At 37.6% G+C, this 16,363-nt stretch overlaps 1 protein-coding gene across 1 annotated transcript in view; it reads left to right on the top strand.

The window, feature by feature from the left end:
- Positions 1-16,363, top strand: part of LOC148309376 (uncharacterized) — a 125,225-nt gene that overhangs the window by 30,897 nt on the left and 77,965 nt on the right. The window contains exons 2-12 of the mRNA XM_088260181.1: positions 4,880-6,524; positions 6,617-6,846; positions 6,936-8,300; positions 8,599-10,455; positions 10,587-10,730; positions 10,813-11,214; positions 11,417-11,815; positions 11,924-12,319; positions 12,436-13,236; positions 13,328-13,579; positions 13,725-16,231. Of these exons, the coding sequence (XP_088116307.1) occupies positions 4,880-6,524; positions 6,617-6,846; positions 6,936-8,300; positions 8,599-10,455; positions 10,587-10,730; positions 10,813-11,214; positions 11,417-11,815; positions 11,924-12,319; positions 12,436-13,236; positions 13,328-13,579; positions 13,725-16,231 (9,998 nt within the window). The remainder of the gene's footprint in view (positions 1-4,879; positions 6,525-6,616; positions 6,847-6,935; positions 8,301-8,598; positions 10,456-10,586; positions 10,731-10,812; positions 11,215-11,416; positions 11,816-11,923; positions 12,320-12,435; positions 13,237-13,327; positions 13,580-13,724; positions 16,232-16,363) is intronic.

Genomic DNA, 16,363 nt, shown 5'->3' with positions numbered 1-16,363 from the left:
ATTAACGAATATATAGAGTTTAATAAAATCGTGCGTATGTTTTGGCATTTTGACCTGTAATCTAAAAGAGAAAATTTATGTTCTTAATGGTAGAAGTAGTGAGGATCCACTAAATTTCTTTTATAAGTGCTCTTTCCTTTAAAATTTACAACAATATTTATGGTATGGTGTTGATCTAGCGAATTCGCTACCATCGCGTGAAAACAACCACATAATATTACTACATTATTTTAATAACAACCTTAGCTTAATTTCCTAGATTATTTATTTTAAAATTATAATTAAAATGAAGTGTCATTTCACAAATTTAAAATTGATGGTTGCAAGTTCTTCAGATAGACGCTATTCAAATTATGATCGCTTTTATGTTTGATTAATGAGTCAAGAATGTTTATGTATTAATTTTAAATCAAACACAGATTTTTTGAGTCTACTAAGTTGTATTTTATTAACAAAAACACATAAAAAATTATATTGTGGCAATTGTTTCGCCTTGTTAGGGCAATAGCAAACGAATTCGTTAAAAATTATATTATAAATAAAATGTATTGTTTTCTCTATATCAGATATGTATATGTACAAGAGACAGTTTGGATTAAAAATATATTAATTGTATCTTAATTTCTACCTCTCCGAAAAAATAAAACAATGTAATGGGTTGGGTCTGCAAATTTCTTTGCGCATGTTACACTAAGAAACTTCAGATATAAGTGCATCTAAATGATGTATTTAGGTGCACTTATATCTGACGTGTAGAGATTAATTAACTTGTATTGTATTTTCAATTCCCACAATGCATTGTCGCCTTTGTTTAATTAATAGTCCATAAAAATGCTTAGCTTTTTGATAATGCCCTAACAAGGCGAAACAATTGTCACAATATAATTTTTCATGTGTTTTTGTTGATAAAATACAACTTAGTAGACTCAAAAAATCTGTGTTTGATTTAAAATTAATACATAAATTAAAATGGAGTTCTACAAATTAAACGTCAAATCAATAAATAAAGTCAAAAATGTTATTCAAAGACAAAAGATTCAATAAAACGCATTATATGTGTGTCTTAGATCTCATTCGACCATTTTTATTCAATTCGTCTTGTAAAACAAAAAAAAAATCTCTAACACCAGGAAACCAGGAAGCCGCTGGCCTGTGAAAAGTGTCGGTGGAAAAAAAAATAAGTCGGGAGAGATATGAAAATACTCGCGCATAACGGTGGCCCGTGGAATGCGCGAGCGGAGAGGGATCGAGGCGTCCTAAAATGGGTCCCGGTAATGCGATCACATCCAGAAATAGAGCGCGCATGCGCCAAGACGCTTTCCCAACGCCAAACAGGCGTCGGCGTCGTCCCTAAACACACATCATAACAATTTCAACAAAAAATTTGTCACAATGCAATCCAACAGTGAAACATTGAAATATCTTTTATGTTCATATTATTTTTTGACATCTCAACAAAGATGAAGAATAATATGGAAGTTTGGGCATTTACGGGGCCTACGACCATCATATGCTGGTTAAAGGGTTGACACAGGGGTAACATTCACCAATTCTTCCCATGATTGACAACCACACTACTCGAACTCGAAGTTCAACATATATATATATATATATATATATATATATATATATATATATATATATATATATATATATATATATATATATATATATATATATATATATATATATATATATATATATATATATATATATATATATATATATATATATATATATATATATATATATATATATATATATATATATATATATATGAACCCATTCAGAAACATTGTTCTTGAATCACTAGAACTTAACTAGCGACATCTATTGGTGAGATGAAATCCATATTCTTCTTCATCTTTGATGAGATGTCAGAAAAAATCCTTTAATTGGAGATAATCCAGATTTGTGAACAAGTGTTGGACACACTCAAAATGTTGTAGCTTAATACTTCACCAATCGTTCAAAAAATCGGCCTTTTTCACGAACGTATCGAAAACCTTACCGGTATGCGTAAGGATTTAAGACCATTGCATATACCATAATGCGATATGGATGTTCAATAATGGGTAGAATGGTGAACGTTACGCAAGTGTATAAAATGATCGCTTAAGCCGTCCAAATGCCAGGTCGTAAGCCCTGGGATGCTCAGACTTCCATCTTCTTTCATAAAAAGGAATGATAATGTTTCATATCAAGTTATTGAGATGTTCATATAGAAGTCTGCATTTGAGTAACATTCTAAATTAAAAATTAAAAATTAAACACTTGTATAAACCACTTTTCGTCCACCTCCGTAGGGTAATAAATAAAGGGGAGGGGGGGTAAGGAACGGGATTTTTGTAAAAGGAAACATAGATAATAATGGTGACGTATTTTGAAATAGCATATTATCAATTAACGTTTTATCTGAATTTAAATTTTTATGTATTTCTAAATTTTCTATATTATTGATGACTTGATCTTTATTTGTAACAGAGTGTAACAGTTTAAGTGTATGAGAGTCAAATGAGTGGTTAGTTTCCATGATATGATTGGCAAATTCCGAAAAATAATTACTTGTTGGTCCACGGCTATGTTCTCTTATTCTAATTTTTAGATTTCTCGCAGTTTGGCTAATATATTTTTTACAAGTTTTAATTTTTTTTTAAATATGCAACATATCATTCCACAAAGTTAATGCCGAATCAATGAATTGTACGATTAATACTGTTTAATAATCCACTATTTTTAAAGAGTTTCCAAAAATATACAAAATACTCGTTTTCAAATTATCAATCACAGATGGTAGAACTTTGATTTTAAGAAAAATTTAAAACGTACCTATCTCTATAAGACAACTTTCGAATTTTCGTAATATGTCAATCATAAGTGGAATGAAGAATGGTAGGCAGTTTGTAAAGTAATCGCTGAAAAGAGCCAACCACATGTCATAGCCTTATTTATTGATATTCCCACTGTTGTACCCACCTTGATATGTTCTACTCCAATCGTTCAAACTTTAAAGCTAAATTGTTCGAAATCTTATAAACCTAAAAAGGTAATTCTATTCCCTGTCCTTTCCTTTTCTTCTTTTCCTATCACTGCCATCTCCTTTTCTCTTTATCCCATCCTTGTCTCATGTCTCTTACTATATATAGACTTCTCTTATGCATAGTTGTGAAGAACTGTAATTGGTACTCATGATTTTATTTATTGTACTCTGATGTATCATATATTGTAACTGTTGTTCTTCCTTTCAATAAAATAAAATAAAAATATATGCTGAGCTGTCAATAAAATAATTCAATTGAATACTTAAATGACGCAAAAAAAAGCATACCATTAATAAATGTGTATTTCATCATAATTTTGATAAAAATGCGGTATTTTCAACATATCGCTCACTCCTATCAAAAATTTTCAGTTCTGCATGTTTTCGGAATACCCTTAAAATGTACTATATCCCAGCAAAAGCGGCATATTTAAAACTTAATATGTACCCGCTACAGGGCAGAAAGTGTTATTTTTGCATTTTGAAGAAAAGATAGTGTTTAATTATTTTTATAAATATACTAAATATTTTTCAAATGGAGAAAAAACATTCAGGTTTTACCTAAAAAGATCAGTTGCATAGTAAAAAGTTTAACAAGTGGCTTGATATTTATTTATAATACGTTTCATTATATTATTAAACTTTAAAAACGATCTCGAACGAAAATAAAAGTTGTAAATTGTTGGCCAGTGTAATTAAACAATCCATAATATTGAAATTCCTCCATGAAATTATTTCAAGTAGATTTTCTGAAACAAATTGATTACATTTATTATTAGATTAAAACCAATATTTTTAGCTTTTCCACTTTTTTATTTGACCAGCGACCGGGTTTCGTCGTTACCGACATCATCAGACTGGTGATCACCAGTCTGATGATGTCGGTAACGACGAAACCCGGTCGCTGGTCAAATAAAAAAGTGGAAAAGCTAAAAATATTGGTTTTAATCTAATAATAAATTAAAAATGCAATTCCATCACGAAGTGTCAGTGGATAATATAAATCTATTAAATTGATTACATATTACCAAACCGTCATTTACAATACTTTATCAGGAAAGAGTCGTATCTTTTCGTTAGTTATCCACAGATTTCATGATATATATAAAAAAATCTATTATTCTAAGTTGTAAAATAGTTGTAATATAATGTTTTTATATTTTCATTCGATATGTATTCAATTCTTACTCTGCAAACGTGTTTTACGCTGAAGTTTTTGATTTAGAATCTAGACCATACTGTAACCAATTGTGTATATGTAGGTATTTATAAATACACGCCTATTGCTAGGCAATCAGTTCCATTCCATAATATCGTTTGCGCATAATACCGTAGTATTGATAGTGAAATGACGTACATATTAGACACAAGCGTTTAATCTGTTCTGTACAATACATTTGTAAATTATTATGTTCTTTACTGGCGACTGTTTTATGTTTATTTTTATTATTCTGTTTTTTGTGTTATTGGAAGCATTATTAATTATTGTTTTTCGTGGTATTGTAAGCGATGTATAAAAAATTGCCATTTTTCGTTTTGTTTTAAAATGGTTAAAAATGTTTTAAAATAGGCGAGAATGGCGAAAGAGATGTCATCTGTTGCTACAGACCAATCAGCAGGATTGAGACCAGAGAGAGAGAAAATGGTTCATGGTTTAATTTTTAAGAGAACGTCATAGAAATGAATTACTTATTATTAATATTAATATTATTAAAATTAAATTATTAATATTAAAAAAATTGGAGAGAAATTGTAGCCCAAGGAATCTTAAGAGATAGATGTTAAATATTTTTACAATTTTTTCTCAATTAAAAAGTAATAACATTTTTTTCGTTACAGTTGAAGGCAATATGGTGGAGAGAATGCCTTTAAACATACGACCTGGTGACCCGTCTCCGCCGATTTTCGAGCAAATATTCAAAAACGCTCGGTTCGCGCAAGGCGGTAATGCAAAATTCGAAGGAAAATTACGCGGAAATCCGAAACCAGTTGTGTCATGGACTCGAAAAAAAGCACCGCTAGTGGAGTGTAATAAATATAGTATGAGCTACGACGAGCAAACTGGGAATGTGTCACTAGTGATCAAGCAAATCGGCCCCGGCGACGAGGGCGAGTACACTTGCACAGCGAGGAACAAGTATGGAGAGGCCATCTGCTCGGTATACATCCAGCCTGAGGGCATGATCGTGCCAGCGGGTCAGGCCTCCATGCAGCGAGACTTCCAGGAGACCGTAGAGACCTCCGAACATAAAACTATTGGTTCTCAAGTGCGATCTTCTTACGAGAAGGTGCAAAAGACTGCCTACTCCAATGGCAGCACGTTCAGTAGTTCCGAAGACTTCAAAGTGGATACGTTCGAATACAGACTACTGCGGGAAGTGTCCTTCAGGGAATCCATCACGAGGAGGCAATTCGGCGAGTCGGATATGCAAATCTGTACCGAAGTAGACAGACTAGCAGGCCCACCGGCTCCACCGAAGATTTCTCAAAAGCCTAGAAACTCTAAACTCCAAGAAGGCGCGGACGCAGTCTTCCAAGTTCAAATAACAGCTAATCCACGATCCAGAGTTACGTGGTTCAAAAATGGTCAAAGGATCATGAATAGCAGCAAACACGTAATATCCACTACAAACAACCAAACGATGCTCAAAATTAATAAAACTCACAGTTCGGATACCGGACACTACACGCTTTTAGCGGAAAACCCCAACGGTTGCGTAGTGACATCCGCATATTTGGCCATTGAAGCTCCGCAAGAAGCTTATAATCAAGATCATAGAGTACAAGAAACGACCCAAGTGGAAATTGAAGAACGATCGGAGACTACTGAAAAGGCACTTGCGCCTCAATTCGTCAGAATATGTCAAGACCGTGATGTTACAGAAGGAAAACTTACACGATTCGATTGTCGCGTAACAGGAAGACCATATCCCGAAGTAACATGGTACATCAACGGTCAACAGATTCAAGATGATTTCAACCACAAAATTTTGGTAAACGAATCTGGTAATCACGCACTTATGATTACAAACATTGAAAGACAAGATTGCGGAGTAGTCACGTGTGTGGCTCGCAACAAAAGTGGAGAAACCTCTTTTCAATGTAATCTGAACGTTATCGAAAAAGAGCAAGTGGTCGCACCGAAGTTTGTAGAAAGATTTACAACTCTGAACATAAAAGAAGGAGAACCAGTAATTTTAAGCGCGAGGGCGGTCGGAACCCCCACACCACGAATCACTTGGCAGAAGGACGGAGTACCAATCACACCCAACCCCGAGTTACGAATTTCAACAGAAGGTGGAGCCTCAACGCTGGATATTCAGCGAGCCAAGGCGTCGGACGCAGCTTGGTATCAGTGCACGGCGCAGAACGTAGCAGGCTCCACGGCGACTAGGGCGAGACTCTTCGTAGAGACTCCCAAAGGGCCAGCGCCCGAACAGAAGCGCTTGCACTTGCCCAGGCCTACGAAGATTATTCAACCCGAGTATGTTTCCTATTATGATTTTCAAGTCAATTCTCATGTCTCGCCTATTAGGCGCTTGTACCTGTATTAATGATTTATTTGTTCCCTGACAGACCTGCGCCGGGTCCTGAAATCATTTACCTCCGTCACGTCGAGAGGGCTAAGCCTTATGCCCCTCCCGGCGACGAGGATAGAGTTTACCCACCACCTCAATTCATCGTCCCCTTACAAAACGCCAGCCAAATTGAGGGTGGGAAAATTCATTTTGAAACTAGAATCGAACCTGTTGGTGATCCTACCATGCAGGTACAATGGTTTAGGAATGGACAGTCCCTTGAAGCTAGTGAGTTCAATTTCATTACATTCAGAAAATGTAACATTGAAACGTTTTAATAACAACATTGTTAATATTTGAATAATTTTGCTTTCCAGGCTCTCGAACTACTTCAACATTTAAATTTGGATACATTGCTTTAGACCTCTTAAGTTTAATTATGAACGATTCTGGTGAATACACCTGTCGTGTCATAAGTTCAACTGGTGTCGCTGAAACTAAAGCATTTTTGCAAGTCACCCCAAGGGCATCTATTGAAAAAACAAGCCAACATCCAGATAGCCTTCAATATATCCAGCAACTAGAAGACTATTCCAAGTATCAACACATGGAATCAGTCGATGAGCAAGCTACACACCGGCCTCAGTTCATAAGGCCACTTCAGGAGTTAGGAGAACTTCAAGAAGGAAGAAATGCTCATTTTGAAGCTCAACTAACTCCAGTTAGTGATCCGACAATGAGAGTAGAATGGTATAAAGATGGAAAAGCTATTACGGCTAGCTCGCGAATCACGACAATCTTCAACTTCGGCTACGTCTCCCTTAACATCATGCACCTACGGGCTGAAGATGCTGGTTCGTATACAGTGAGAGCCATTAATAGATTAGGCGAAGCTATAAGCACCGCTTCTCTCAGAGTCATTTCAAGAAGTACTGTGACCGGTGATTTGGGTATCCCAGAACAGCAAAGATATATTGAAGAAGTAGAGCGACTTGAGGCATACCAGCAGCAACATCATCAAAAGTATGTTCAGGAAATTCCTGAAAGCATTGCACTTCCAGAATTCAAGACGCCAATCAAGGATCAACTCAACATTCGTGAAGGAGGTTTCGCTCATTTTGAAGCGCGTCTTGAACCCATTGGAGATTCTACACTTAGAGTCGAGTGGTTAAAAGACGGAAGACCAGTTGAAGCCAGTTCACGTACTACAACCTTTTTCAATTTTGGTTACGTAGCTTTGACAATTAAGTACGTAACTATTCATGACATTGGCAGGTATTCTTGCCGCGCCTACAATAAAATAGGCCAAGCTGTAACAGAGGCCAATTTGAGCGTAATAACCAAGAAAGATATTATCGTTGATACCCAACATCCTGGAGGACTTGAGAAAATTCAATATCTTGAAGATGCAAATCGTATGACAAGAACAATCTCCGAAGAAGTGAAAGTCGTTCAAAAACCAAGATTTTTGGGCATTCTAAAAGGAACAAACAAAATCGTTGAAGGCCAGAGAGCTCACTTTGAAGCACGTGTAGAGCCACAGAGTGACTTAACCATGACAGTGGAATGGTATTTCAATGGAAATTTAATCAAGTCAGCCAACAGAATCCAAACTTACCATGATTTTGGATATGTGGCTTTAGACATTGCCAGCGTTCGCGGTGAAGATGCCGGAACTTATACGGTGGTGGCTCGAAACGCCTCCGGTGAAGCTCAGCTCAGCGCCTCCATGGTTGTACAAAGTAAGTATCTAGAAATAATTCATGGAAGTCATCTTTCTTAATTGAAAAAAATGTCTAAACGAAATATAATTCATTTGGTGGTATGTCTCTTGTAATTTTACATATTAGGAGTGTACTTATGCATTGATTTACATATTTAAATTAAATTAATATTTTCACCTTATATGTAACATTTTTTCTTTTACCTTATTTTTATAAATAATCAACGTTTCACAGCATTTAAAGAATTTTCGTTATTTTCAAATTGAAGTTAAATTAAAACATTTTTTTACATTTCAATTTATATGTATTCTTTTAGCGCGCTCGAGTATCGACACCTCGAGTATTCACAAGGGCTTATATGAAAAAACGAAAGTACTTGAAAGCTCCAAATTCGTCGAACCGCAGTACCATATCGAAGAAATTTCAAAATCAAAGCCGATATTTGTACAGCCTCTCTCGGATCCTAATCCCGTCAGTGAAGGAAAGAACATTCACCTGGAATGCCGTTTGGAGCCTATGGGTGATCCTACGATGAGAGTAGAATGGTATCAGAACGGAAGAGCCGTTACTGTAGGATCCAGGTTCAGGACATATTACGACTTTGGCTTCGTGGCTTTGGATATTATTCACGCCACATCTGTTGACTCTGGAGAATATACTGCCCGTGCCGTGAATCATCTTGGTTCAGCACACACATCTGCAATAGTAAGAGTTATCGAGAAATCCGATATCTTAACAGACACTCAAAATGAGCAAGCTATTGAGCAGATTCAAATGCTGGAAGACGCTTCCCGCAAAACACGCCAAACAACAGATGACATCACTGTTATGCAAGCCCCACAATTCTCCAGATCACTTCACAATATTGAAATAATCGAAGGAACTAACGTTCACATGGAATGCCGACTGCAACCCATTGGCGATCCAACTATGCGAGTCGAATGGTTCTGCAACGGACGCGCCATTAAGACTGGTCACAGATTCAGGCCAGCATACGATTTCGACTATGTCGCTCTCGACTTGCTCAGTGTTTACCCTGAAGACTCAGGTGTCTATACTTGCCAAGCCAGAAATCAGCTCGGTGAAGCTGTTACTTCCTGCGCGTTAAGAGTCCACGCCAAAAAAGATTTATTGTTAGAATCGCAACATCCGTCTGGTTTAGAGAAGATTCAATATTTAGAAGATGCTTCACGCTACAAAAAGAACGAGTACATTGATGAAATTATGACCGAAAGACCACGATTTGTAACCAAACCAAAGTCTTTGGAAAATATGCTCGAAGGTCAGCACGTTCACTTTGAATGCAAGTTAGAACCAGTAACTGACTCTAATTTGAAAGTCGAATGGTTTAAAAATGGCCGCCCAGTAACTATTGGGCATCGTTTTAGACCTATCCATGATTTTGGATATGTAGCTTTAGACGTTGTCGATTTGATCGCAGAAGATACTGGTGTTTACACTTGCCGCGCTGTAAATTTGGTTGGAATGGATGAAGTTACCTGCACATTGTCCTGCCGTGGAACAGCCGAAATCATGAGGAATACTCAGAATGAAGCAGGTCTTGAACAAATTCAAATGTTGGAAGATCGTTCACGCTACCAAAGAACTGATGTTATTGATGAAATTACCAAGCAAGTACCAATCTTTACTACTTCTTTGAAAAACGTCGAAATCAAGGAAGGCCAAAGAGCTCACTTTGAGTGCAGGCTAATTCCAGTTTCTGACCCAACAATGAAGGTAGAATGGTATCACAATAACAAACCACTTAAGAGTGGTTCGCGATTCACTGAAACCAACAATTTCGGATTTGTAGCTCTTGATATAATGTCGTGCTTAGCCGAAGACTCTGGCACTTACACTTGCAGAGCTATCAACGCTTTGGGCGAAGCTGTAACATCTGGTATATCTGTGGTTCACTCCAGAAAATCAATTTACCTCGACTCTCAGCACGAGAGTACTCTCAATCGTCTGACTCAACTTGAAGACACATCTAGATATCAAAGACAAACCGTTCAAGAAGATACGGTAACTCAGGCTCCAGTCTTCACATTGCCAGTGAAAGACTTGCGTGTGGCCGAAAATCAAGCAGCTCACTTCGAAGCTCGTCTCATTCCTGTTGGAGATCCCAAAATGAAAGTAGAATGGCTAAGGAATGGAGTACCTATTGAAGCATGTGAGTAAAGTAATATATAATGACTACATAAACTTAATTTGTAAAATATCTGGAAAGCATAAAAAACGTAAAAATAGTGTACGCAATACCGATATATCCAAATTTATTTGATTATTTTTTTCATATTTTAGCAAACCGTCTAACTACAATGCACGACTTTGGGTATGTCGCCCTCAACATGAAATACGTCAATCCAGAAGATTCTGGAACATATACTTGCAGAGCTACTAATGAACTAGGAGAAGCTGTTACGTCATCAACCTTATTCGTACAATGTAATTATTTTTTTCAATATTTACCAAAGTAAACAGCATACGGAAAACTATTTTTGAATTAATTCTTTAAATGTATTTACAGCTAAGGCTTCCCTGCAACTGGAGTCTCAGCATGAGAGCGCGTTGCAGAAGATTAACCAGCTCGAGGACAGCACGAAGTACCAGCGCCGTCAAGAAGAAGAGATGGTTGTCAAACAAGCTCCTAGATTCATAACTCAACTGAATGGACCATCCAACTTGGTTGAAGGACATAGCGCGCACTACGAGTGCCGTATCGAACCATACCCAGACCCAGACCTCAAAGTTGAGTGGTTGCTCAATGGGAAACCATTGCAAAGTGGGCACAGATATAGAACCACTTATGATTTCGGTTTCGCTTCATTGGACGTCCTGTCGGTTTATGCCGAAGATTCTGGAGAATACACTTGTCGTGCAGTTAACAAATTAGGAAAAGCAACATCTTCCATAAAACTAAACGTACAATGTAAGTACCAAACATTTTTAAAGCGTATTAAAATACATCGCTATTAGAAATTAATCGTAGTTATTTTTAAATTACTGTCTAGAACATTGATTGGATGGCCTTTCCCTTCTTTCCAATATAAATCGAGATTCATTTGAAATACTTATTTATAAATAAATATTCGTATCTTCGATGGTTCACTAAGTTTATTTTTTTATTTCAGCCAAGGCATCAATCATCAGGGATACTCAACATGAAAGCGCACTGGAAAAAATTCAATACTTGGAAGATGGCAGTCGCTACAGGCGTGCAGAGAAAGATGACAGTTTTATAGCTGAAAAGCCACAATTCGGAAGACCACTTAAAAATGCTCAAGTTAACGAGGGCAAACTGGTACACTTGGAAGCTACCTTGACTCCGGTGAATGATCCAACAATGCGCATCGAGTGGTATTGCAATGGACGGCCAATTCAACAAGGTCATAGATTCAAGACAACCTACGACTTTGGATTTGTGGCTCTAGATATTCTGTATGCTTACGGAGAAGATACTGGTACTTACATGTGCAAAGCCATCAACGCCGTTGGAGAAGCAGTGACCACTAGCTCTGTCAAAGTAGATGGTTAGTATTTGTCTTTTCTTAATACTATGCATGTTGTATACCACCAAATATTTAATTAAATTTAATTAATTAATCTCAATTAATATTTGATAAAATTATTAATTTTAGCTAAAGCTGGTTTGTACCTTGACACGCTCGATGAACAGCGTTTGAAGAAAATCCGTGAACTGGAAAACTACGAAAGACCCCAAAAGGTAGATGAAGAAAAACCGGGCCAGAGGCCAGTGTTCCTTACTGCACTCACAAGTTTGGAGAACCTCAAAGAAAGCGATAGAGCGCATTTCGAGTGCAGGGTTGAACCCATCAACGATCCTGACCTTAAGATTGAATGGTTCTTGAATGGAAATCTCATCCGTGCCGGACATCGTTACAGGACAACTCATGACTTCGGTTATGTGGCTATGGATATCTTATATGCTTATGCAGAGGATTCCGGTACATACATGTGCAAAGCGACTAATAAACTCGGAGAAGCCGTAAATACCTGCACTCTCAAAGTAGCAAGTAAGTATAAAAAAAATCGGTTGCACTAGTCCTAACCATAATCTAGTTATATAGATAAAAATGATGTTAAGAATTTACTATATGTATTAAAAACGAAATCAATAATATTTTTTCAGGTCACAGGAGCATTATCTTTGACACTCAACATCCAGTTGGTCTAGAAAAAATACGATTGCTGGAGGCTCAAGGCAGACCTTCAAGATTGGAAGTTGAAGAACCTCAAGTCGGACCACCGAGGATTGTAACCGAACTCCGCGGAACAACACACGTATTTGAAGGACAGGCAGCACATTTCGAATGCCAGGTTGAACCAGTACACGATCCTAATTTGAGGATTGAGTTCTACCATAACGGAAAGGCATTACAGTCTGCATCAAGGTTCCACATCACGTTTGATTTTGGTTACGTGTCACTTGATATTCAACACGTAGTTCCTGAGGATGCAGGAGAATATTCGGTAAAAGCTATAAATGCTTTTGGGCAGTGCACTTCCGCAATTTCAATGACAGTTACAGCGAAGGGAAGTATCATCTCCGAATCTCAACGTCCGGAAGGATTAGAGAAGATCCGCGAATTGGAAGCAAACGAACCATTCAGAAGGCCCGAAGTTACGGACCCTGTCACTAGACAACGCCCAGTATTTACTCAACCTTTACAAAATATTGACAACATTCAAGAAGCTCAAACGGCTCACTTCGATTGTAGACTTATTCCAGTCGGTGATCCAACTCTCAAAGTAGAATGGTATAGAAACGAAAAGTTGTTAGAAGACAGTTCCAGAATCACCAAGACTCATGATTTCGGATTCGTCTCAATGACAATTTCACACGTTCGTGATGAAGATGAAGGAGTTTATATTTGCCGTGCATCAAATGCTTTGGGAGAAGCTGTCACGACAGCAGCGATGAAGATCAAATGTACGTTTTTACCGTATTAATTTTTTTAATGATTTAATGATACAAATAGTCATAAGTTTACAGTTTTTCTATTCTTTATTTTGCTTTACAGCAAAGGCATCAATTCAATTGGATACACAACATCCCGAAGGAATGAAGAAAATTTTGCGACTGGAGGAGGCTCACCCTGAACGTGCTGAAGAGCCTGAACAAACATTCGAGAAGCCAATCTTTACTCAAGTACTGACTGGTCCATCTGAGCTCTGGGAAGGACAACATGCTCATTATGAGGCCCGTGTGGTACCAGTTGGCGACCCCAGTCTAAGATTTGAGTGGTATATAAACGGCGTTGAACTTAAAATGGGTACGCACATGCAAAGTTTATTTATCAAATAGTTTCAATCATCATGTTGATTTTATAAAAGTAAACCTTGAAGATTGTGATTAACAAAATACTTTTATGAATAAAGTATTATTTTTATTATGTTATTGACTCATTATTTTTTTAGGTTCACGATTCCGAACTACTCACGACTTCGGATTTGTAACATTGGATATAAACTCAGTTGTTGCCGATGACTCTGGTTTGTACATGTGCAAGGCAATCAATAATTCAGGTAGCACAGTGTCTTCGATTTCATTGAAGGTGAAAACAAAATCTACCATTATCGATGATTCTCAACGCCCTGAAGCTTGGCAACAAATCCAACTCAAGGAAGCAGCAAGAAATCGTGTTCCAGATATGTTTGTTGACTCTGCTCCATCTCAAGCACCGATATTTACCACTCATCTGAAAAGTTACGATAAACTAGTAGAAGCACAGCACGTTTTCTTAGAAGCTCAAGTTGAACCAAGAGCTGATCCAAATCTCAGAATTGAGTGGTTCAAAAACGGAATTTCACTTACAACTGGATCAAGATTGAAGAGTACTTTTGATTTTGGTTTAGTGACCTTATCCATCAACGGATTGAGAGAAGACGACTCAGGTATTTACACTTGCAAGGCCACAAATCTTCTCGGAGAAGCTGTATCCACAGCATCCATCAAAATCGAAGACCGTCACTGGCTTTTGGGAGATACGCTTCATCCCGAGTCTTTGGATCGTATCGGTTCATTAGAACAGCCGAAATCTGCTAAACCCGAAGGTCCAGAACCTACTTATGAATCTCCAGTATTTATAACTCATCTCAATAATATCGTTTGTAAAGAAGGTGACAACATTCACTTTGAGTGTAATGTAGAACCTTCAAGAGATCCGACCCTAAAAATCGAATGGTTTGTCAACGGCAAACCTCTGCCATCTGGATCAAGATACAAAACAACACACGATTTCGGTTACGTATCGTTGGACGTTACTCACACTTATGAAGAAGATTCGGGTATTTATACTTGTAAGGCAACAAATACCAAGGGCAGTGCAACGACTTCAGGAACACTCCGTTGCACAGCTGGGGAAAATATATTTTTGCAAACCCAACATCCACAAGGAAAAGCCGGTTTGGATGCTGTTCAAGATACTGAAGAAGCTATCGCAAACAAAACCGCTCGTAAATCATCTCTTCCAGATGCTGAATTTGGTCAACCAGTTTGGGTTATTCCTTTCACATCAGAAATCGAACTTGTTGAAGCAAATGCATTACATTTAGAAGGACAAGTTGAACCTAAAAATGATCCGAACCTAAGGATTGAATGGTATTTGAACGGCAAAGTTCTAGAACACGGATCACGATTCAAAATGACAAGTGACTTTGGTTTTGTCACATTGGATGTTACAGATATTTACGAGCGTGATAGTGGAATTTACACGTGCAAAGCTTTTAATAAACGAGGAGAAGCGTTTACTTCGTCCTCAATCAGCTGTATAACTAAGGAAAATCTGATCGAACGCACACAGCATCCTAAAGGAGCTCAAGGTCTTGAAAAGATCCAAAATCTTGAGGACTCTTTGAAGAAGCCAGAAGATAGAGCTGAAGATGTCGATGGAGGAAGACCTCCCGAATTCACATCTGTTTTCCAAGACCTGACCGATGTTAATGAAGGACAAATAGCGCACTTTGAAGCTTCACTCATTCCAACCGGCGATCAATCAATGGTTATTGAATGGTTCTACAATGGAAAAACCATTGAAGCAAGTCACAGAGTCAGGACAGTTTACGCATTTGGAATGGTGGTCTTGGAAATATTAGGCACAAAGATCGAAGATTCTGGAGTATACTCCTGCCGGGCAACAAACAGGTGGGGAACGGCAGAAATCAGCGTGAAATTGGAATGTGTTGACAAATCTAAGGGACGACCTCCTAAATTCACAACTCAAATCCAAAACCTGGAAGGATTGAAAGACGGACAGTCTTCTCACTTTGAATGTACACTGATTCCCGTTGATGACCCAGATATGATTGTAGAATGGTTCCACAATGGCCAACCTCTTAGGCATTCAACAAGAATCAAGATGGTTTCAGATTTCGGATTTGTATTGATGGATATTGCCTATGTGCAATCACATGATTCCGGAACGTACGTTTGCAAAGCCACAAACAAATATGGTTCCGACACAACCACTGGCTCCATTAAGTGCTTCGGAAAAGGAGGTGTCTATTTGGACAGCTTACAGCCGGACTCTTTGGCCAAGATAAGAGAACTGGAAAGTTTGCAAGGGCAACAAGCACATTCTCCAGCGGCTCCCAGCTCTCAGCCACCGAAGTTCTTGACGCAAATAGCCGATATCACAAAGTTAGTAGAAGGCCAGAGCGCTCACTTCGAAGCTAGATTGATACCAGTTGACGACCCAGATCTAGTAGTGGAATGGTATTACAATGGCAAGAAATTACCTCATGGTCATCGTTACAGAACATTCCATGACTTCGGAATAGTAATATTGGACATTTTGTATTGCTACGAAGAAAATTCAGGCACATATGAATGCATTGCTACCAACAAACTTGGACGTGACTCTACCAAGGCGGTTTTGAAATGTCTTTCTAAAGAAAACCTTATCTTAGATTCACAGTTACCAAAGGTAATTTTCATATTACATACATAAATTAATAATAATTATAAACGCAAATCGAAACACGATTTAAATTGATAATACTTGTACATTATGAAATTATTGCAATATTTGTGAAATCAAAGTTTTTCCCCGTTATTT

Source organism: Brachycentrus maculatus, unplaced genomic scaffold, assembly GCF_059751285.1.
Source record: "Brachycentrus maculatus isolate JH-2025_06_01 unplaced genomic scaffold, ASM5975128v1 h1tg000126l, whole genome shotgun sequence".
NCBI classification, from domain to species: Eukaryota; Metazoa; Arthropoda; class Insecta; order Trichoptera; family Brachycentridae; genus Brachycentrus; species Brachycentrus maculatus.
Note: the sequence above shows the minus strand (reverse complement) of the source record. Positions and strands in the feature narration are given on the sequence as shown.